At 29.1% G+C, this 23,153-nt stretch overlaps 1 protein-coding gene across 1 annotated transcript; it reads right to left on the bottom strand.

Moving 5' to 3' along the window:
• Positions 1 to 852: 852 nt before the first annotated feature.
• Positions 853 to 20,565, bottom strand: mRpS11 (mitochondrial ribosomal protein S11). The gene is made up of 5 exons (XM_075360111.1): positions 20,176 to 20,565; positions 18,639 to 18,772; positions 18,088 to 18,188; positions 12,252 to 12,317; positions 853 to 1,091 (listed from the first exon to the last, which is right to left on the bottom strand). The coding sequence occupies exons 1-5, from the start codon at positions 20,448 to 20,450 to the stop codon at positions 984 to 986; spliced, it is 684 nt and encodes a 227-aa protein (XP_075216226.1). The 5' UTR covers positions 20,451 to 20,565; the 3' UTR covers positions 853 to 983.
• Positions 20,566 to 23,153: the final 2,588 nt, after the last annotated feature.

Here is a 23,153-nt window from a genome sequence, read left to right as displayed (position 1 = left end):
TACTAGCACTAGAAAGGGAATCTTGGAGAGCTGCATCAAACCAGTCGAATGACTGAAGACAAAAAAAAAAATATTTATTTACATTATGTTCAGGTACGTTTTTTCTTACAACAGACAAGAAATTATGTTATGATTAAATAGGAGCAAAAACATAAATTTATTAAGAAAATTAGTCTTTTTTATGTGCATGTAAAATCTTAAAATGAAAACTACTACCCTAAAATTTACATAACTCTGTAAATAAAACACATTAAAATAATAGTAATAATAAAGCAACACACATTCACACAATTTTAGTCAGACATCACAAAATATATCTTTTTCTTTGAAGAAATTGTAGGTATTACTTGGAACAAAATCAGTACTTTGCACCATTAATATCAAGAAAATCACAAAGCATAAAATTAGTTAATGAAATGCACAAATTAAATTTTAATTATTAACAGCATCTGCAAGCAACTACTATAGCAAACAAAACCTGCCAACATATGATTTATGTGCACTTGTGCTAATCAAAGAAAAACAAACTATTTATTTTAAACTATTAAAATAACTTTTTTTTTTAATAAACCTTTTCTGTTCATTTTTTTTTTTGTTTCAAATGAGAATGTAAAAGAAAATTGAGCACAATTTTCTTTTTTAACTATCACTTATTTTTATCATTATTTTTATAAATTTAACTATCACTATAGAATAAACACTTTTACTTATTTTTTGTCCAACTTATTTTAATCTGATTTTTCACACTTGGATTAGTTTATTATATTTTATTTATTTATTAAGTTTGATTATTACTAAATATATATATTTTTTTAATAATAAAGGATAGTACTTAAAGAAATAAGCAGAATATATATTTTTTACATTTATTAATAAAGAGATAATTTCTTTAACAGAATTGTGTACATATTAACACTTAATACTACTTTCACATTACCGATATATAGTTTTTTCATCTTAATAAAAAAAAAATCTACATACGATTACAATGACTTAGGCCGTCGAGGACGTGGTGGGTTGTCACTTACAGGAGTTGTGTCTGATACTGAAATAATATTTAATCCTCCCATCTGCAGCCCTTTAATGGCAGACTGTAAAGAAACAAATAAAATGATTAATACACAAATGGATAATTATAAATATATTTCTATAAACAATGGTTCCTTAACTAAACAACATGCTTCAGAAATATATTTTGCAAGAAAAAAAAAATTAGTTCAATCTATATCTTATCTTGCACAAGAAAAAAATTTAGTAGTCATTAACTGGAAAATAATTTCCAGATTAATATTAATATATTAAATTTTTCATTTTCATCTGTTAACATTTATTACTTAAATATTAATAAATTACATACTGATTAATAAATGGACTACCAGTGTGGTTGGTAACCGCAGACACAGTACAGATTGTGCGAAATGTTTACATTTCGCACAATCTGTACTGTGTCTGTTGCTTTCACTCAGAGCACTATTTTGGGTAAAAGATGCTTAGATAAAATGGGTTTTGAAGGAAATTTTTGAGTTATTACGAAAGTATGCAATTTTAATTCAACAAATAAAAAAAGAAGATATTTACTTCTAAAACTTCACTCTTTTTGTGTTTTGGAACTGGAGGATCATTACAAACACAAATTCCACTGTAAGGCTGTTAGACATTGTATTTTAAAACATGTTTTATTATACTAACAACAGTCTATTAAATTTCACCTAACAAAAGATAATTTGACTTCACTAATAGTTTCCAAAATACCTCACTTGGCTTTTTATCTTTAAAATTGACCGAGATATAGTAGTTCAAAAATGTTTGGCGATTTTCACAGCCTCTTGTAAGGTGTAATGTGTAATGCTTATTTTTTAAGTAAAGTAAATAGTAAAAAAAAAACCTTGCCCAGATATTAAAAAAAGAAAAAAGTAAGGTATGTGGTCTGTCACACCTCATTCAAAAATCAACAATTAAAAGTAATCTCCCTCCACCCTTTTTTAAATGAAAAAGATCAAAATTCATAATGTTGTTAGTTTTCTATTTTATCATAGATACCAGTCAAGCACAAATTAGAATTAATTTTATGTTTAACTTTTTTTCCTGCAAATTTATAAAATCAATACTTTATACCACACAATTTCCCCCAGAAATTAGAAAAAATTAAATCTGACAAACATATTGAAAAGTAAATCCCTGATCTTTTCTCTATCTATGGCAACTTGAAAATCTGATCAATGATTACAAAAAATCATGGTACGGATTGAGAATTCAAAAATATTTCTAGAAGAATATTTTTAAAGAAGAAATTAAGGAATATTTTGTATACAACCATTTGGAATGCTTAAATACTAAAAAACTAAAAAAAAAATCAGTTTATTTCCAAGTGTATGTCAATGCATAGCGATTCATGTTTGTCATTAAAAAAAATCCTATTAAAAATAAAAATAAGATATTCATTTAAAATTAAATTCAGAAACTGATTTTCAAGATTAAAAAATTTTCTAATTTGAAGGTAGTAGAGAGTTGAAACAAAGGGTGACCATCTCAAATGAACACACTCAATTTACCTTGCACTTAAGACAATGAAATATGACACATAGGTAGTTCCTATACAGATTAAGAAAGAAGACCAAATTTTATTATATTAACCTATCAGGTTTTGAAAACTTTACATAGTTTGCAGAAATTGTAAATCGAAGTATTAATAGCTTCTTTCTAACTTACGTTAAAAACACGGGAATGGTGTCATTTTGTAGCTTTTTATATGACATATATAACATGCTAATAATTACCATGAAAAATATTTTTGCAATTCCAACTAAAATTTTAATTAAAAAAAAAAATGGTAAACAGTTTACATTAATTACTGTTAAACAATCTACTAAGTTTAAAAATGAGGATAATAGGTTCATTGTTAAAATAATTTAAAACAAAGTCAGTGCAAGCTTTACAGGTTAAGTCAGGTTCATCTCCCACCACCCGCCAATCTCCAGTTGTAGTCAGTGCTGTTCAGTTATAAGAAGTGTTGTCCCTGTGTTAGAGTTGAAAATATCATCTGCATGCAACTGACAAAGTCTGTTATATTATTTTGTTGTTGTACCCCATACTGATTTTTTAAAATATGTGCTTACATGATAAATAAAAAAAAGGAATTGTTGACAAAAAAAAAATGCAAACTGATTTTTTTACAAGGCAGTGTTTCAATCAGAGATAAAAAGAAGCTAAAGATGTCGCAGGATTGGATGCGCAGTTTGTATCCTGATATTCCAAAAACTGCCAAGATTTGTGATTCATGAAGAAAGAAAATATCCACCTTAAAAAGTGAAAATATTCCTACGACCGCTTCTCATAAAAATGAAACATTGAAATGATTCTGATGATCCTAGTTTTAAAAAGCAGAATCACATATGATTAAAACATTAATACATCACTACAAGAGTTAAGAGTCCCCCACCGATTCTAGAAAAATTAAATTAAAAAAAAATATTCAGTTTTACAAAATCTCAAGACAAGATTTGCAGATTCAAACAGTAGGAACAAGAACTTTATGATTTTAACTTGCTGTAAGATTGTGACTATGATTTTGACAAGTATAAGAAGAATCGTGCACAAGTTTAATGCACCTAGCCTAATTGTATGGTCTACCAGTCAAAAAGAATACTCAAATAAAAAATAACTTTAGCACAATTAATCCAAAACAAAGTAAAAATTCACCAAAAGAAATGTAGAATATGTCAAGCTCTTTTATGAAAATGATGAAATCAGTAGGGTTATGCCAGGAACGAAGGACTTTGCTAGTCATTGATGAAAGTGGGAATAAAACCTAAATTTCAAAGACTAATTTTATGTAACTTAAAAGAGGTGTATGCGTTATTCAAAAGTAAGTTTTCAAATACTCAGTAGGCTTTTCAAAATTCACCGAGCTTAGACCTAAACATTGCATTTTGGCTGGGTCGAGCAGCACTCATGCTGTGTATGAATGCACCACACCAAAATGTGAAATCAACAGTAGAAAATGCTAAATTGGGGGCCCTCACCAATGATGAATTAAAAACCTATAAATACTGCATGGTATAAATGTCATGTAATCCTCCATCAATCGATTGTTTGATAACAAACACTGTTCTTTATGTCCAGGAGATAAAGAAATTAAAACAATCTTAGAAAAATCATTTCAGGAGAACCCATTTGAAAAAAAATTACATTCTGGCAGTGGATATTAGTTGACTGATGTACACTAGAAACAATACAGAAACCCTCTGCAGAATTTTTTTTATGTAATCTGCATTAAGTTGTCGATGTTAATTAGACACCATTTTATTGCCAACCAACTTGAATGAATCTAATACACTGCATCAATGGAGTTCTAACAAAAAAAGTAGAGCATGTTTGTTAAGATGAAGCTCAGAGCTATCATTGGGCTAGTGATCAGACCACAATTCACAATACTGTGGTCTGTTATACAGAAGATGAGACAGTCAAACACCTAGACTTTGTTGTATCGGACTGCCTTGAAGCACAACACAGTAGCTGTCTACACTTTTCAGAAGAAACTTGATTACTTGACAACAAGGCTTGGAAAGGTCACAAAAAAGAAGCTGCACAGTATTGGAACAAGAATTCTACAACCTGTGACACCATAAGCAAGATTTTGGCATTGAGACCAAACGGCACTTTTCTGCTACGGCTTATAGCAAAGGGCGTTGTGATGGAGTCTATAGAACAGTAAAGATACTTGCAGCCAGAGCTAGTTTTCAACGGCCCTTTGAAAAACAAATCCAAATCCCCATGATTTGTACAAATGGGCAAGTCATCAATATATGACTGCATCTGTTATAATTTCTACAGGGTCTGGCATATAAATCTGACGATTTTGTAGTAATTGTTATGTTGGCACCAATGTCAATTAGAAGGCATCAACAGGTCTATTTATGCTATTTCAGTAGCTAGTATGTCATGGTCAGGTGAACAATGTGAGTTTGTGATGCAAGAACGCCTGAAAACATTAATGCTGTAAGGTTAGCTGTTACGCGGCCTCCACAACGTTCAGCAGCAAGACATGCTGCTGCGCTAGCCATTCTGATCCAAAGTGTATGACGAATTCTTCATGCCGATCTGAAATTCCATCCGTATTAAGATGATGTTAGTACAGCAACTTAATGCAAATGATTGGGCGTCTTGCAAAACAGCTTGCAAGGTCATCCTTGAAAATGTCCACCAGGATGTCATTCTTTTAAGTGAGTAACAGTAACATCTCGTTAAGTAAACATGTTGAATGAATTTCTGCGACCGAAACTGAATGATTTTCAAGGACATGAAATTGGTTTCGACAGGATGGTGCCACCACCCATACGGCGAGAATCGCAATGGATGTTCTGCGAGAAACCTTTCCTGGATGTTTGATTTCCCGATTTGGCAACATTCCTTGGCCTGGGCGTTCACCTGATCTGGCTGTTTGTGATTTTTTTCTGTGGGGGTATCTCAAACATTAAGTCTTCAGTAGTCGACCACAGTTAATTGCAGAACTCAAGGAGGCCATTCAATGAGAAATTAAAGTAGTTCCACAAGTGATGATTGAGCGAGCAATGTAAAATTTTAGAATGAGGTTAAGTGAGTGTGTGAGGAGTAATGGAAAACATTTGGATGACATAATATTCAAATAAACAAAATCTATATAATTCACTATAAATTGCAAAAATTGATCTAAATTTGATATACTACATGTTTTAATAGTACGAAACAGTTTAATTATTATCCCTGAAAAATCGTCAGGTTTATATGCCGGACCCTGTACAAATAGTACTCAAGAAGACTTGTTAACATGGATATTTTTGAAAGACCATTTTATTAATGAAGCCTTAACAATCAAACGAACCCCTCAATATCATACAATTTTACCAGTTGGAGGGCTAAATAAATTGACAGTGAAAGTGTTTTCAGAAGCTGTCTAACACTTCTTGGGTATCTGTTTCAAGGCCAATAAACTGAAATTAGACTGCAATGGTTACATGACTGATGTCTATGATGAAATTTGTGGCTTGCTTACATAATGGAAAAAACGAAGAGCTAAGTAACCTAAAAGTTACATCCCTGCACCCCTGACGACAATCACCATCATTTTGCTATCAAACATGGCCTGAAGTTCTGTGGGTAGCTTTCACAGATGTCCTATGTACTGTAGATCTGACAACTCCCATCAGGATGAAGTTATGTTCTATCTGAAATTTTGTGTTTTAAACTTTAAAACACTATGTAAATACAATCGCTGAGATTAATTGAAAATAATTTAAATACTCTTTACAAATTGTTATTTAATACTATTATACAACGTTTTGTTTTCTACTGGTACATGAAAGTTTAAATTTTGTCTTAAACTGACAGTTTTAAATTATTTTAACAATGAACCCATTATCCTCCCACTTTCAAACTTTGTATATTGTTAGCAATAATATAGCCTTAATTACCATAATTTTATTACAAATTTTGAGGATGTGTTTTTCCAAAATTTGATTTTCCTTTTGGAAATCAGAAAAATATTTTTCATGACAACCATAGCATGCATGGTAGGTCACATAAAAAGGAATTTAAAAAGCTACAAAATGACACCATTCCCAAGTTTTTAACTTGATTAGAAAGAAGCTATTAATAGTTAAAGAATTTGTGAAATTTCAAGCAACTTCTGACAACTTTCTAAAAATCACATGTTAAAGCATTAATTAGTTTCTTATTACACCACTATTTTATACTAGCACTACTGCATTATACCTCTCAGGTACCTCAAGTAAACTGTTAACAATTTAAGTCCTGGACAAACTGAATGAGCAAGGAAACAGTAATCTACAACTACCCCGCACGTCAACTGAGAGCTTTCCAACTTTGATAAGTTAATACTACATTTTTGTAGTAACCAGAAATGCAAAGTTTATAAAATTACCTGAATAAAAAAGTGCCCTACTAGCTATTAGAAGGTGTCAGTTATGATTTTATCTATGGAGCTATATTGGCACCTGACCCAACTTATGGCAATTACCCAAAGATGGGACAGATAAAAAAAAAGAAATCAAAGCAGAGACACATTTAAGTATGGTAGTAGTATTTTAATAATATGATGCAACGTACTACTCCCATACTTAAGCTTTTTTTTCTTAACTATGTCTCAAACAGAAGCTTTGACGCTTGTACATGAAATATGGAAATATTTTGTAGTCAATGAAAAACGCCATGCCTAACTTAGATTCGAACTTAAGATGAAATATCAGACACTACCACTCTTCCAGAGATCAGAGCAAATTCTGTTATAGGCAACAGAATTCAGAAATAAATTTTTTTTCTATTCTAGGCAGTATTTCTAAATATCCTTTAATGCTTTAGCAGATTCTCCTGCACTACCATTTAACAGTACAAAAAAATGTGATTTCAATAAGACTCAATACAAATCAATCATGAACTTAAGCTCATCAACAGAACACACCTAAACACTAAATTTATGGGTAAATACTAAGCACTATGAAGCAATCTCTATTAGTAAAATTCCTAAAATTGATATAGAAAATATTTGATCTTAGCAAAAAATTAAGGACAATAAAAGTAGATGTCAAGGCTTAATCTTTAGTACAGTGAATTATTACAAAAAAGCTATTGTATAACAACACAGGACAGGTTGGCTGATCCTAGGATAGGAACAACAGACTGGAAAGTAATTAAAATACACAGTAACAATGTACATTTCCAGATATTACACAATACTCAGAATTAAGATGAGATATCTTTTCAGAGATTCTAATTTCACACTGCCTACACATTTACCAAACCATTGGTTTTATTACTAATGGAATATCATCATTACTCTAAAATAGTATACACATTAAAAATTATTAAACAAGCAGCAACCCCAAGTGACTAAACATTTATTACGACTAATTTCTTGTGAAATAAAACTAACAGCAGCCTATAAATAATTGAGCCTACAATACTAAAACAATCCCAACTTTTAAATTAAACCATAATAATTAAAGGTACCAAATTGTTTCTTGGTAAAAATTCACCTTCATCTAAACCTGTTTAGGAATTTCAATAGAGCCATACATTTTCCTAGAATAATTTTTTTATGTTAAATTAAGATATACATCATTTACGGACTTGAATGCTATACTGTGGATAACTGTTCTCTGGTGGTTGGATCAACCACATTGAGTGGGTCAGCCTGGGTCTACATGTTTACTGATACACATTTATACTTACAATGGAGCTACATCACACCTGGCAAGCCAGTAGCATTAACTGCATTTGCTCCCCCCCCCCCACACACCCAGATCTATTGGTAGCTGGCAAACTGGTTGGGAAAACATGTACACCATTTTTATATTTATAGAATAAAATTAAATGTAAAGAAATCAATGTCTGAAATTCAAATTACTCAAAAAATTAATTTTTATTACACGCTTTCTGTTGCATGTAACAATATTTCCAATTTCTAGGATCTGCCTACATTTTTCAATGATTAAAAACTTAATAAGTAGAGTTGTTTAGTAGAGCTAATGGCCAACTTTCCTGTTTAGTTTGTTGAAAAATATATGTGCATATCTCAATGATTATTTTGAGCATTTCTAAAAATATTCCAAATACATTTTTAAGGAGTTAAGATATTTATTTTTAATTCCATACATAAATGTAGCAAGTAAAAATAAAAATTAACAATACTAAATTTTAAGTTTATTAAAGTTAATAGCAAAATATTTCCAATTCAAGAACAATTTATGTTAATAGTTGGGAAATAATTATATCCTACAATTTTAATAAAATGCACTAGATTGTGGACTATTTTAAAGAATGGCAACTACAGCTAGAACAATAAGGATTGAAATTATAATAAGTGGTAAAGCTAACAGGACATCAGTAACATATTATGGACCAAGGACTAACAGCGAATTTTATTTCTACAAAATATCAATCCTATTATTTGATATATACATATATATTTAAAAATAAATTCAACATCTTTTAAGAAACCCATGAAAAAATATTCACTAATAAAATGTGAAGACCATAATCAAGGACTTGCTTCACTCCCTTTATAAATGAATAAAAATGATTGCTATAATAAACAGTCCCATAATTTGCAAAATCCAATCTTTTATTAATCTTTTTTACTGCTTCAAATTTTCAATATAATGTATTGAAATTCACCAGTGAAAAATTTAAAATTATTGAACATGAGTGAAAGAAAAATTAAGTAATGGACATACTACTTATGTCTTTTGGCACACCAGAAGGTGTGGCCTTCACCGGTTCCAAGTAGGGGATAAAAATACTCTGTAGTAGATCAGTATTCTTTGGTGGTTGGGTTTCCATTAACCACACATCTCAGGAATGGTCGACCTGAGACGTACAAGACTACACTTCACTTACACTCATACATATCCTCAGAAGTAACAGACTGTGATTTGCAGAAGCTAAACAGGAAAAATGTAAGGGGGTAAAAAAGATTTCAACCTTAAAGTTACAAAAAACTTCAAATTTACTCAATACGACAATGCCTGCATATGAAAAGTTTCACATGCTTAGCAAACAAGCCCCCATTCTTCTTACAATTCCAGCAACATTTTGGTCATCCCTTGCCATAAGGATTGGTCATATCAGAAATGGTTTCAGACAAAAGTTTTAGGTAATGTTTAGAGGACTAACGACCAGTTAATTTTGTTACTGTGCCTATTAAGGAAGGTAGGACTGTCTTCAAAACCCCATTTTTTCCATCCCCTGGGCCAATGGTTGGCGATATCAAAAAACTTTACTTAGATATAAGCTTTAGGCCCTTATTCAAAGAATAGTAAGAACTTTAAACAAATTTGATGTTTTATTTAAAAAAGTTATAGCGATATTTTGTTTTTTTTTAAAAAGCTCCCCCATGGTTCGATTTTGCCCATTAATGAACTTGACCACGAATTTGGTCGTTATATTTTATGTATCAATTTGAAAGCGATTGGCGCCAAATTACAGCAGTTATTGTGTCCACAAGAAAGTGAAATTGATATAAACTTCTGAACTAACAGTGGTTTTGGGATCTGGGGAAAGTGAAACGTAAAGATATGTCAAAATTTCTGGAACTTGAATCATGGTACCCTCTACAACAGGTAGCTTTCTTCTGAAATATAACTAATATTCATCAGACTACTAACAGTGGTTTTGGGATCTGGGGAAAGTGAAACGTAAAGATATGTCAAAATTTCTGGAACTTGAATCATGGTACCCTCTACAACAGGTAGCTTTCTTCTGAAATCTAACTAATATTCATCAGACTATCTGATTAAAGAAGAGTGGGGAAACTATAGCTCAGTCAGGGTGATCTTATTTAACAAATGGCATATTACACGATTATGTTCTTGGCACAAAAATTTCCAGGTCACCATTACAATTTTACAGGTTTCAGGCTATAATGTACAGAATTCTACTAAAAAGAATAAACTAAGCTATCATAAACTGTATGCAAGGTGGGTCCTGAAAATGTTTGTTATAACCAACTATAAATGAATTTTTACTGTTAAAACAAGAGTGTATTTGTTTGACTTTCAGCTTCTGAAAGTCAATGTTTTCCTTACATCAGGTCAGGACCGATGATATTTGGGATGACTAGCAAAAATTTTACATCAAACTTTTATCATGATTACAGAAGATTACACAAAAAAATGCCTGATTGAACCAATCAGCAGAAAAATTATGATTACCATTGAATTTTAAAACTGGAGATGTATACAGAAACACAAGAAATGAGGCGCCTCATTCAGAAAAAATGTTCACGACTGAGAGTTAATCAGTACCTTGTAACAACTACACATGTGATTGAAAGCACAATTTTTTAACTTCCACCAGATACAGTTTGATAAATGGCTGAAATAACAGGCAAAAATTTAAGCACAAACCCGAATAAAAGTTTTTTATTGAGCTTAACAGTTTAAAAAGCAATTTTGCAACAGTTAAAAAAAAAATACCTGAATAGCATTAATAAGTACTTTTTAGTCCCCAACACGCCTTTCTTTCTAACATCTGCCTAGTATTCCACCACTACTACATAATAAAGAATAAAGGAAAGGTTTTACAATTCAAAATTATAGATAAATTAATCTTTACACCTAACAAGGATAACAGAAAAGTTATCTACATCCTTTATAGTAAATAAACATAACACAGTTATTTTTGGTAACAACCATTATTGTTAACAACGTAACATCAATTTAACATTGGTGTTTATAAGATCCCACCATTATTCACTAAATTACATGCTTAAATTTTATACCCATGAAAAAATTTGGCTTTATTGTTTCTCTATGGAATTCATGGAGTACTACCACTCTCCATAAATAATAATTATATACATAAAATAACTGAGTAGAATAGCATGATGTGATTTATTTCATGATATTGTTTTTCAACTGAAGTAACAAATCACACTTTCTTTTAACGCATGAATCTGATAGTAGTTTTTTCTATTATTTACTTAATATTACGATCCTAATATGTTTCACATCTAACATAAACATAATTACATCTTACAAAGTAAATAATTGTATTCATGACATTTTATCTAATTAAATGTAAAATCAAGTAAAAAAAGTGATTTAATAAGCATTTAAAAAACGATTGTGTCATTGAAAATAAAAATACAAATTCACATTTCAAAACAAATTAAAAATACACACATTGGACAAAGATAAGCTGCACATTTAATTATGAAGAAAAAAATAGTGGGTCAAACAAAGAAAAATATGTATATATCAAATTAAAAAAAAAAACTTTCACAATTTTTTTTAAATTGAACTTTAAACAATATATACTTAATAAATTGTTTATCCCACAAATAATTTTTATATAAATTAAGCAAATATATGCAAAGCAAAAAATGTTGTATGTATCAAACAACATTTTTTCTTGTAACAGACACAGCATGTACTGATTAGATTAACTTTGGACACTTTACGGAAATATACATATGATAAAAAGTATGACATATTACAAACACTAAATGAAAATACAACAAAACCTTTTTGGAAATTATCAAAATTGCAAGCCAAATGCTATTTTTCCAAATTTCCATTACATATTGATACGTTTAAGAGAGTAAAAAACACTTTGATTCTTCATCATCTTTAATTTATTTTTTCTAAGATCTCACACACTTTTTTTTATCTCAGAAATTCAATTTATGAATAAAATGTTCAGCTTATGCTTGGGCCAATGGTACCAGGAATAATAAAAAAAGAATTTAAACTTACCAATCTGCCAGGTCCAAGACCTCTCACATTAACTCTTACTGTCTTAAATCCTTTACTTAAGGCAATCTGAAAAACAAAATTTTTTTGTTATAATGTTAAGCCATAACTATTTGTAGCAGCACTTAATTACAAGATTTGTATGCACAGAATTATCTAGTCTTAAAGGTAATGAATAATTATTACAATATATGGGCAAATAACTCGCTATAATCCGATCTGAAATAATCAACTTGACATGAAAATTATTCTAAAATAGAGTACTCGCACATCTTTAATATACGTATATATTACTAGCATGATAACTTACTTATTCATTGTGCAAATTGTTAGATGCGCATTTAAAATTGTGCTCAGGGTCATAAAATTGTTTAAAAAATAATCTTCAAAATTTGTAAAGTAACTGTAATAGCTGTTAGCAATTTAAGATTATGACTAAGATCATACAGTAGCGTGCAATTAATCTGAACACAGATATTATTCATGAAAAACTAACTTCAGTTCCACAAAATTTTGGAAGCGACTCTACCTGACTATTTTCAGAATTTTCCAGACTAAAATAACCAACATAGATGTAGTCTAATGATGTTTTTCCAAACAACGTTCAAAATAGCTCATAACAAAATCATTAATTTCAACAACCCGTTATGTAAAATTATATTCATTCTACGAAAGATTTCTGAAATTAAAGATTCAATTATGATTTTTCAACTTGGAAATTCAAAACTGATAAAATTTTCCAATATGATCAATACCAAATTAATCTCTATGATATATGAAAATATATTTGACAGAAGTATTTAATCTTATTTGCAAAAGTAATTGGATTTGGAGAATACACGAGGTCTTTATATATTTTTCAGTAAATATGTTTTTAGATACAGATATCCAATCTAAAATACTCAACTTTACACAAAAATTATTCTGAAACTTTGAGTACTCGCATACCCTTAATATATGTATATATTACCAGCATGAAAACTTACTTATTCATTGTGAAAATTAATAATAATCAAAAATGTTTAAATATCAACAAAATTAAAACAGTATTTCGTGGAGTTAATTCAACTAACTGCATTGGGGCATTTCGTCCTTTTCTAATTAGCAATCATTAAAGTAGAGATATCCCGAGTGCACCCCACTGCAGTGATTTGAATTTGCTGATAGTATTAGGTGATTTAAGGCATTCTATAATGTCCTTCGTAACTGTAATTATTTCTACATTGTTCACATACAGTTTGCTAAGATAATTCCTTCACTTGCCTACAAAGACAATCGCACAATGAAAATTTCTATTTAATAATTGATAACTCAACAACAATTTAGCCATTTTGATTAAATTAAAATAATTTATTTTATTTCATATGCAACAACCATTTAGCTAGAACTCTCTTACAAACGTGACTTACTCAGAGACTACAAATACGATATAATAATACAAATAATAGGGCATTCTACAATATCATCTTATATGTATACAGTAAGAGAAAAAATTCCCAACTAAAATTTATTATGAAATTGCAGCTGCATAAAGTTGGCAAAAATAATGACTGAATCAGATATTAAATGCTTTTCTACATTTAGAAACGCTTGGAGAATGAGACAAGAATCATGAGAAATGAAGGGCATGTTCTCCAAAAGTTGATCAGACTGATTGTGCATGGATTTGGATTTTTTGAAAGAATTAAAAGATATGTTCATAATAACTTTTAAAAAGTTAGGTTATAAATTGAAAAATTGGATTGATGTTGAAAATTCACTTTAGAATCCAAACTTGGGTACAAAGCTCTATCTCAAGTATCCACACTTTACTACTGTACATTTCAAATTTGAATCAATATATAATTTACTGTACAAAATTTTCTTTGTTTTCAGATCATTGAAGCCTCTTCAGCATGGAAAAGTAGTCATTTACCATTAGTAGCAAGTAGACATTTATCTTTTAGTTAACTTTTCAGCTCAAATAAAATTCTTTTTTTCAATTCTTCCCTGATTTATGGTGATTTTTCACAACCTTTCCATACTATCAAAATTCCCAGAATTTCATGGCCTGGGGAAACTTGTAGAAAAAAAGAAATCATTCTTGTACAATTTATGAATCTAGTAATTAATGTGTCCTCATTTATTCTAAATCACTTCATGTATATGATTTGGTATAAATTTAACAAGTAACTACACAATTTTTTTCACATGAAATCATACAGATATCATTTCTTTAAAGAGATAAATTTTTGTGGTACAATTCAATTTTAAGTAGTTATTTGACTATCGCAAAAAGATACTTTTCAGTAGAGATACTTCAGAACTTTCAAATTGAAGATTGCAGCTGTTGAGCAAGAAGAGTCTTGCAATAAGAGTACTGAAGAAGCATATAAATTTCATGTTACTTTTTTAGATTCTAATCCTGAAGTACCATTTAAATTTCAAAAATACTGAGTTTCTTTTGAGAAAATATGTTTTGTCAGAAATACCTGTAAAACCCAAAATAAAAACAACTTCCAGAGCACAAACCTTTAGGTTTTCACCTAGACATCTTTCATATTTTCAGAGAATGAATTTGCAAAAGATGACTGATCATTTGAAGGAAAGAAATACAATCAGACACAATGACTGAATATGGTTGAAGACAAAGTGTCTATTCAAATTTGACGAGATACATTTGTAGCAGCTTTTAGTGCTCTGATCATTTTAGAAATGGCACAGAGGCTGATTACTACAACATTCAAGTTCCAAATCTGAAATTTTTGATAAATCTTAAAAAATGTTCAATAATCTTTACTATAGATAATTATAAAAAATAATGAAAAGAAATCCAGGAAATATGGTACCTTACATGGTGTCTAAAAAGGTCAGAGTTCACCTAATTTTAATACTGACTTTTTCTTATTGTTTTTATAATACTTGAAATGCAGTTATGGAATGTGATTCGAGGATTCTTACAGACAGATTTAAGATTCTTTAAAATAATACACAGTAAAACAAGTAAAAGAAAAAGTATTATTAAAACAGTTAGTTTACAGTACGGCGACTAGTGTGAATGTCACGTTTAGTAATTGTGCTATTTCATTATGTTTTTCTATAGTGTGTTCAGTTTTCAGTAAATGATTTATATAAGTTTCTGATTATTCTTAATTTTTTCACCTTACAATTTATCAATGTGTCATCACATTGTTATTTTTAGAGAGAAAAATAATTCTGGAATGCTTTCTTGCAGTTATGTCCATTATTATTCATGTCCACATGATTTTACAATAAAAAATGAAACAAAACTTTTAAAAAACACTATTTATAACATAGAATTGCTAAATAACCAAAGAACAACCTTATATTACATTGACAACTGAAAGAATGTGATGATGCAGTATACCCACAACATAGAAAAAAAAATTTTCCCCAATAGGATTAATTTGCACACTACTGTATATTAGGAAGCTTTTTATTTCAAAAATGAAAAAATTATTTAAAGACAATTCAGGTAAAGATGTTTGGTAATTTTGCAGAACTGTTAATTAGCAAACTCAAGGCTTTGAAAAATTTCTGATGTCTTAAAAAATATGCTTTATCAAATGAATATTATTAAATGCTGTACCATATCTAAAAAAAAAATAAATGTGCAAAAGTAGATCAGAATTATAGTTTTTTTAAGTATATACAAATTTTAAATATTTCATATTTTCTTAAGTAAGTAATTGTGAATATGGGTATATGTTGACATTGAACCTTGCTACTGAAAGATTTGTCAAAGCAATGAAAACTGTTAAATTTCAAAATTCAAAGGAACTCTAAACATTATATCTGCTCTTTGGTACTTTATTCTTATTTATTTCTTCTTGCTAAACTATTTTATGAAACAATTAGATTGTTGTAAAGAAAAAGTTATAAATGTTACCAAATTATAAATATAAAAAAGCCATTATCCAGACATCATATTCTTTGAAGTCCACACAATTAAAATTTGCAAAAAACTCGCAAACAATGATTGTCAACTCTACTATTAGGGTTGTTAACATTTAGGGTTTTAACATTTCACGAAATACGTTTTTCAATGAGATTATTCTTATTTAGGCTTTCAATTATGAAAAAGTTAGAAAATCATGACAGTTCATAAAGTAAACTTAATTGGTGAAACTAACCAAAATTATTGTTAACCAGCTGTTAAATTTCCTTTGTATTATTTATTAACCGTTATTAAATTTGATGTTATTAAAAGCAATATTGCTAGAAAAATACTTTTGTTTCTGCAAACAAATTTTTTTTTAAGAAACCAAAAGATACTGCCTAGTAAATTTTTTTAAAGCTAAACATAGAATGTTTAATATAATAGCATTTCAACCCAATATTGTTAGAAAAATACTTTTCTTTCTGCAGACATAATTTTTTTTAAGAAACCAAAAATTACCCACATTTTAACATTGAAACAGTTATTATATACAGACTGTATAACCAGTTCACTTTGGTTTACCTTGTATTGTTTGTTTTATTTATAATCCCCCACCAGTACTAACTACACACAAGCACTGAAGTTATTATTTATAGCCTGTTTTCATGAATTTCATTGGGCTATAACATGATATTAACATGCATCATGACATATTTCATGCGATTGCAGGATATTATCAAAAAAGTGTGCTGAAAGTGACAATATTATCATGATTGCAGTCATAGTAATTCCAGCAGTCAAAAGTATTGCGACAAAATACTTGTGTTAGTAAGTAGCAAAATCTCCGGCAATAAAATTACTCTTTTCACGTAAACGTGATATAACCCCACAGAGGCATACACATGGAAACAAACCAATGTTTCATCAAATCCATACCAACTGTACAGCTGGGGGCTTGCTTGAAGATCTGAGAGTATGTACAGCCAGGCATACCAGAGTTTCTGATTTATGGCACACATACAATGGAATAACGCAACCGCTAAACTTTTAAGCATTTTAGGTCAATTTTTAAAAATTTGTTGGTTTATTAAATGGTATCCACCAACAATTGCATCCAAGACATTTTGGATGCAAGTGTAATTTGTCTAATTTTCATAAATTTATAAGTTTCAAATAATATTTTCTAATAAATCTGAATAAATACATTTTTGATAATTTTTAAGAATACCAATCACTTAATTTATAAGCCTTATTATTTACAATTTAATTCATGGGAAAAATGACGATGTATGACAAAAAAAACCCAAAACTTATGAAATTCAAAGTACAATAAAGGCTATTATACAAATCTCTACAGCAAAATAAAAATAAGGATTTTTTTTTATGTAAGCAGCAAAACAGGTTTATTAAAACATAATCAATAGAATATGCTGTCACTGCTTCAAACAAGGAAAACACCTTAAAATTTTTGAGAAAACATCTAACAATTAAACAAAATCTCCAAATACAGTAAAAAAAAAAAAAAAAACAAAACTATATACAGAATATTATCCTGCAACTTTTAAAAAGATATTTTATTGTTATTTCTAGATTACACCATAAAACTTATTTATTTTGGGGAAAGAAAAATACATTTTTATAAAATAATAATGATATTAATGAAGTGTATTAAAAACAATAAAACAATGCATAGAAGGTGGAAATTATGTTATTAACAACATATGCTTCAAACTTCTTAACAGTATGAAATCCCCAAGAGCATTGTGGTTCAATGTCTATCAATAAATCCCTTTTATTAAGCTTTTAGTGATAAAAATAATCATAAAAAATAAATGATAGAATGCATACTTAATATTAATAGATTTCTAGCATAACAAATCAAGTTTGGTACTACTTACCATGGGTATACCATTAATACTTATAAACAATGTAACATTAAAAGACAATATATTTACTTACCGAACTAAAACTGATAGCAGTTGCTTGTGCAGCAACATTAGTTCCTTTCCTTGTGTTTTTGAAACCTTCAATTCCACAAGATCTTGTAATTCGAACATTACCTGAAAATAAACATCCTACTTAATTTCAAATAGTTAAATAATTACATATAAAAAGTCAATAACAATAATAAACTTCGGATATATAAAATTTGTACACCCACTAACTTTAATATTCAGCAGATACAAATATTAGAAAATTTATATGAATTTTTGTAGTAGAATTCAAATTTAAATTATTTTCAAACTACCACTACAGAAACAATTACTGGAAATAAAGGCTACCGGAGCAATTATAACATGGGCCATAGATATTCAGAAAAAAACCAATAGAATTAAACCTAAGCAAGATAATTTCAGTCAGGCAAAGTATAAAAAAAAAAATATATATATATTACAATTTAAAATTGTATTAATGGAAGAATAAGTCGCTATTTAAAATAATAATTTCCTATCTTTTACATACAAAAAAACAGAGGAAAATGGAAAATATTAGTTCCAAACAGGACTCACCAGTTTTTGCTTCTGATAAAGTGAGAATTGTGTTGTTTGGAGATACACGTATGTTACAAATAGGGATGTCCTTAAATGGTATTCCATCAACTAACATATTAGGAGTATCTTCACTAGGGAACATGTCTTGACGACTAAAAATAAAAGAAAACACAAAACTCTACTACAGAACTTCATTATTTTGTATCAGTAAAAATTAAAGCATAAGTTCCATAAAAAATGGCCAAATTAATTTTTTACAATTTATCTTTCAGTTTAATCAACCAAACCTATATACAACTAGCATTTTACAATAATAATAATACTAACTTAAAAATGAGAAACTAATGTTATATGAAGTTATCTCACAATTGCTTGCTTCACATAAGATAAAGCAAATTTTTGAAAACAAATTTATTATCAGAGGTGGCTAAAGTGGAAAACTAATAATTATTCAAGGATTTGTATTTAATAGAACAGAGGTTCTAATTACTATTAGCACACTGGATTTCTATTTATATGTACAAAAGATTACTATTAACTTTTATATTTAATCCTCAAAATCTGCTCAATTATTTCTAACATATATTATAACTCTTTGTTCTACATTAGGACAAAAATTTCACTCTTTCAAAATACCTATTTTTCACATACACCCTTAACCATTCTATTTGGCATAAATTATACAAGTATCAGTCACAAAAAACATAACTTACTTTCCTAGTACATAATCTTCATTTTACGCTGAATAATTGTTAAAATTTTGGGTTACAAATAAATCTATAAGACTTATTCTTTTTAGTGATTAGTTTCAGAATGTGTGAATTACCAAAAATAACAAGGGGTCCATAATCTTAAAATGATGGGTGGTGGTAACTTGACTGAATGATTTAGGTAGGATTACAATTTTCCCTTGTACCTGACAAAAGTTTTGCTGAAGTGCGTCAGCCAAGATTTGTTGACCATCTGCATATAACAATTTTGATTTACTTCAGTAATAAAAATGATCAGAAAGTAGAATAACTTAATGGCTACTGCTTAGGAACTTAACATTTCAAATTCAACATGATTAGAATGTATTAAAAAAAAATTTGCTTCATACATGACCATTCTAAACCTTCCAGAAAACTAAATAAAACCACAATAATTCTAAAACACCTTGAATTCACAAGTTAACATGCACTATGACCGACCCAATAGGTGTTTGACAAAACAATCAGCCTAAAAAAAAAAATGGTGGTCCTACAAAGGAGTTTGGACGAACGCTGGAAACGACGATTAGAAATAAAATAAAGCCCGGATACGCCCATTTAATTCCTAATAAATTTTTAACACTGAATATTAAATGAAAATGTTTCCCGATAATAAAAACGCCAATTAATAATTAAATTTCACTAAGAATAATGTATTATAAATGTTCGTTCAATGAAAATTGCTTTATAGAAAACCTACACAGCGTTCTAGAACGTTCCACGTAGGACAAAATGGCGATCAATATACTAATATAACTAAAAAATTTTCTTAACTACAAAACGCACAAAAATTAAAATTATCATACCTTTTAATGGATTCTATTCCAACAGAGAGTTCTCCTTCTGTTCCTTCATCTTTTGGTGGTAAAGAAGCTAACATTTTTCTGCGATCTTCAGCTTTGTTACGCATCAGTCCTACATGAAAATGTCTAGAAAGACAATTTACGTTGGAAATGAAAACTGGGTTTCTAACACTTAGAATGTTATGCACAGGTTTATGTTTACTTCCAAAATTCAAGATAAGAGAGTTTTTGCATATCTGATTAAAATAAGCTAATCCTGACGACATTTTCATGGACATTTTTGAAAATTTACAGCAAGAAAGCGAAATCCAGCTTCACTTACAGACAAACAGAACAAAAGAGAACGGCTTTCAACTGCGCAGAGCGTATGAGCACTTCCTTTGTATCATTCCTAGGCATTCTGGGATTGATTTTCGTAATGGAAGGGATAAAATATAGATTTCTCTGGTAAAAAAAGGGAAAGGTGATTGAGTAGGAATTACCTTTTTCTGTATTGATTCTAAAATTTACACTTAAATTTCATGCCATCATTTTCGGAATAAAACACATTTTGCTTTATCGGTAGACGTACTCGTAATCCACTTATTAATAGAATTATGTGGTGTAATATAAAATTTTACTAAATATTTTCTATTTTCATTGTGGCATTACTGAAATTTTTAATTATAAATTACTTTTAGGCTAAATTTGTCATATTAAGTCAATTACAATGACGTCAACAATAATTAAATCGGAATTTATATCAAACTGAAAGTTATGGTAAAAATTAATTGACAAAAATTCGTCGTACGTTTCTGTATTTTATGACGTATCTAAATAATTGCTATTATCTGACATTGTAGATATTATTGTTTTACGAATCACAGAAATATATGTAATATGAAGTGTTAGTAATACGATATGTTTTATTGTATATAAAGTGGCTGAAGCAATTTTTTTTACAGATTATAGATTTTCAGATAGCCATTTAAATTCTTATTTTAACGAAAAAGTTATAAGATAAAAAAGAAAATTGCATTTGCGTCGAATTCTGCTACAAGGTTACTAGAAATAATCTTTACTGAGTTATTTATATTTGTTATTTGCTATCGTTCACGACGATCGTTTATGAAATTAAAAATAATTTTGAAACAACCACCAAATTACATTTTATAAATTCGACATTTTTAACAATATTAAAAACCAATTTGGTGTGCTCCTAAAACTATTTTCAGTCAGTCCTTTCGTTATAACTCTGGCCTTAGTTATGTTATTGCTGGAGATATATTTTTTGAGTGGGCTGACATTTATTTGGAATGTGATTGAATATTTTACAGCTAAATACCAACTAATAACATTGGCTTGTACACATTCACAAAAAGGTATCACATATATCTATGTATATGCAAAAAACACCATATTTTTAATAGACTTTAATACTATACACATATGTGAACAAACTAACATATGCTAAATGGATAGACACAAATCAAATGAAACCCATGTTTCAATGAAATTCAAAATATATGTTTGTCTAATTAAAAGTAACTACCAGCAGTAATATTAGCCATGCCAATGAGAACAGTCACTGAGAATAGTTATAAAGACTACAGAAAATTCTGATGAGGAAAGTATACATTATCAGGGTTCTTAACTTGTTCATTAAAACTGGGTTGTGTGACTTCGTTAAAATTCACTAAAGCTTTCTTAAAGCAAGACATATTTGAGGCACTCAAAATTTTGGTGCTGGTGTCCTTTCCAGAATGTTTGAACTGGCGCAGATACTGAAGAAACTATAAACTTTGTATTAACAAATCATTAATCTTACTTTGATTGATTTTGAAAATACAAAAGTATAATTTGTTTTACCATAAACCAATTAACATTAACTTATCTTCAACATTTAGAGATAAATTTTACTTTAATGATTTTCTTTATGGTAGCCATCTTAAGTTTCTAAAATCATGGTTTATAAATCTTTATTAGCATAGTTTTATTGAAGTTGATAGGACAATTTAGTTCTGTGAGTATAGGTTGAAAAGTTAGGTTCATTCCAGTCCATTTTTGGTGTAATTTAGTTGGAAGCTGCTCATGAAACAATACAAGAAGTGCTTCCTGATTGGTGGCTGCACATAAGCCTGATTGCCTAAGAAGATAAAAAATAAAACATGATTAAATTATGTAACATTTGGTCTAAGAGCTGACAAACCAATCTCATATCCTATTGATAATCTCTTTTTTTCATCACTTATCTTAAGCAAAAATTCATGATATAGTAATTTTGTTGTATAGTTGTCTTAAACTAAGCTGAGTAGCATCATGTTTTTTAAAGATATTTGGCTAAGGATCAATTTTCTACTAAAAATGAAAACTATTTAATATTGTAAGGTATAATAAGCAAATATTATACATAAGCAGTATGTATAATTTAAGAAACATTCCTAATAACAGGTAAGGAATACATTTTAAGAGTTCAGTCTATCCTTAATTTCAGTTTATAAATATTTAATTTGTTCATTAATAAAAAATATGTAGTTATTATGGTATTTAAAAATAATCATCAAAACTGTAGATTTATATACATATAGCTAATTTATTTCTGGGGATCAGTAACTGAATCAGTGCATTGAATACTGAATGCTGTAATCCAATATTGCCAGCATGATATTGCATTTTAGTTATTTCTTACTGTTACCTTTTTTTAATTACTCCACATGCTCTTTGTATGTAACTGTAATCATCTGATTTATGTTTTTGGTTTTATCATCGCCTGAACACTGTATGTGCTTAAAAAAAAACTATTAAAAATTCATAATTAAAACATAAACATCTTGAAAAACAATTAAATTATATCTTAAAATGAAAAAAACCTGTAGCATTTACCAAGATCAAAATAAAAGCACAAAGATAAAAACACACATCTGATTTAAGATAATAAAATGACCATATGTTTCGTGGCAAATGACATAAATATCTGAAACACAGCAATTCAAATGTTTTAA

The sequence above is a fragment of the Lycorma delicatula genome, chromosome 3 (genome assembly GCF_047948215.1).
Source record: "Lycorma delicatula isolate Av1 chromosome 3, ASM4794821v1, whole genome shotgun sequence".
NCBI lineage: Eukaryota > Metazoa > Arthropoda > Insecta > Hemiptera > Fulgoridae > Lycorma > Lycorma delicatula.
The sequence above is the reverse complement of the archived record's forward strand: the minus strand, read 5'-3'. Positions and strand labels throughout refer to the sequence as shown.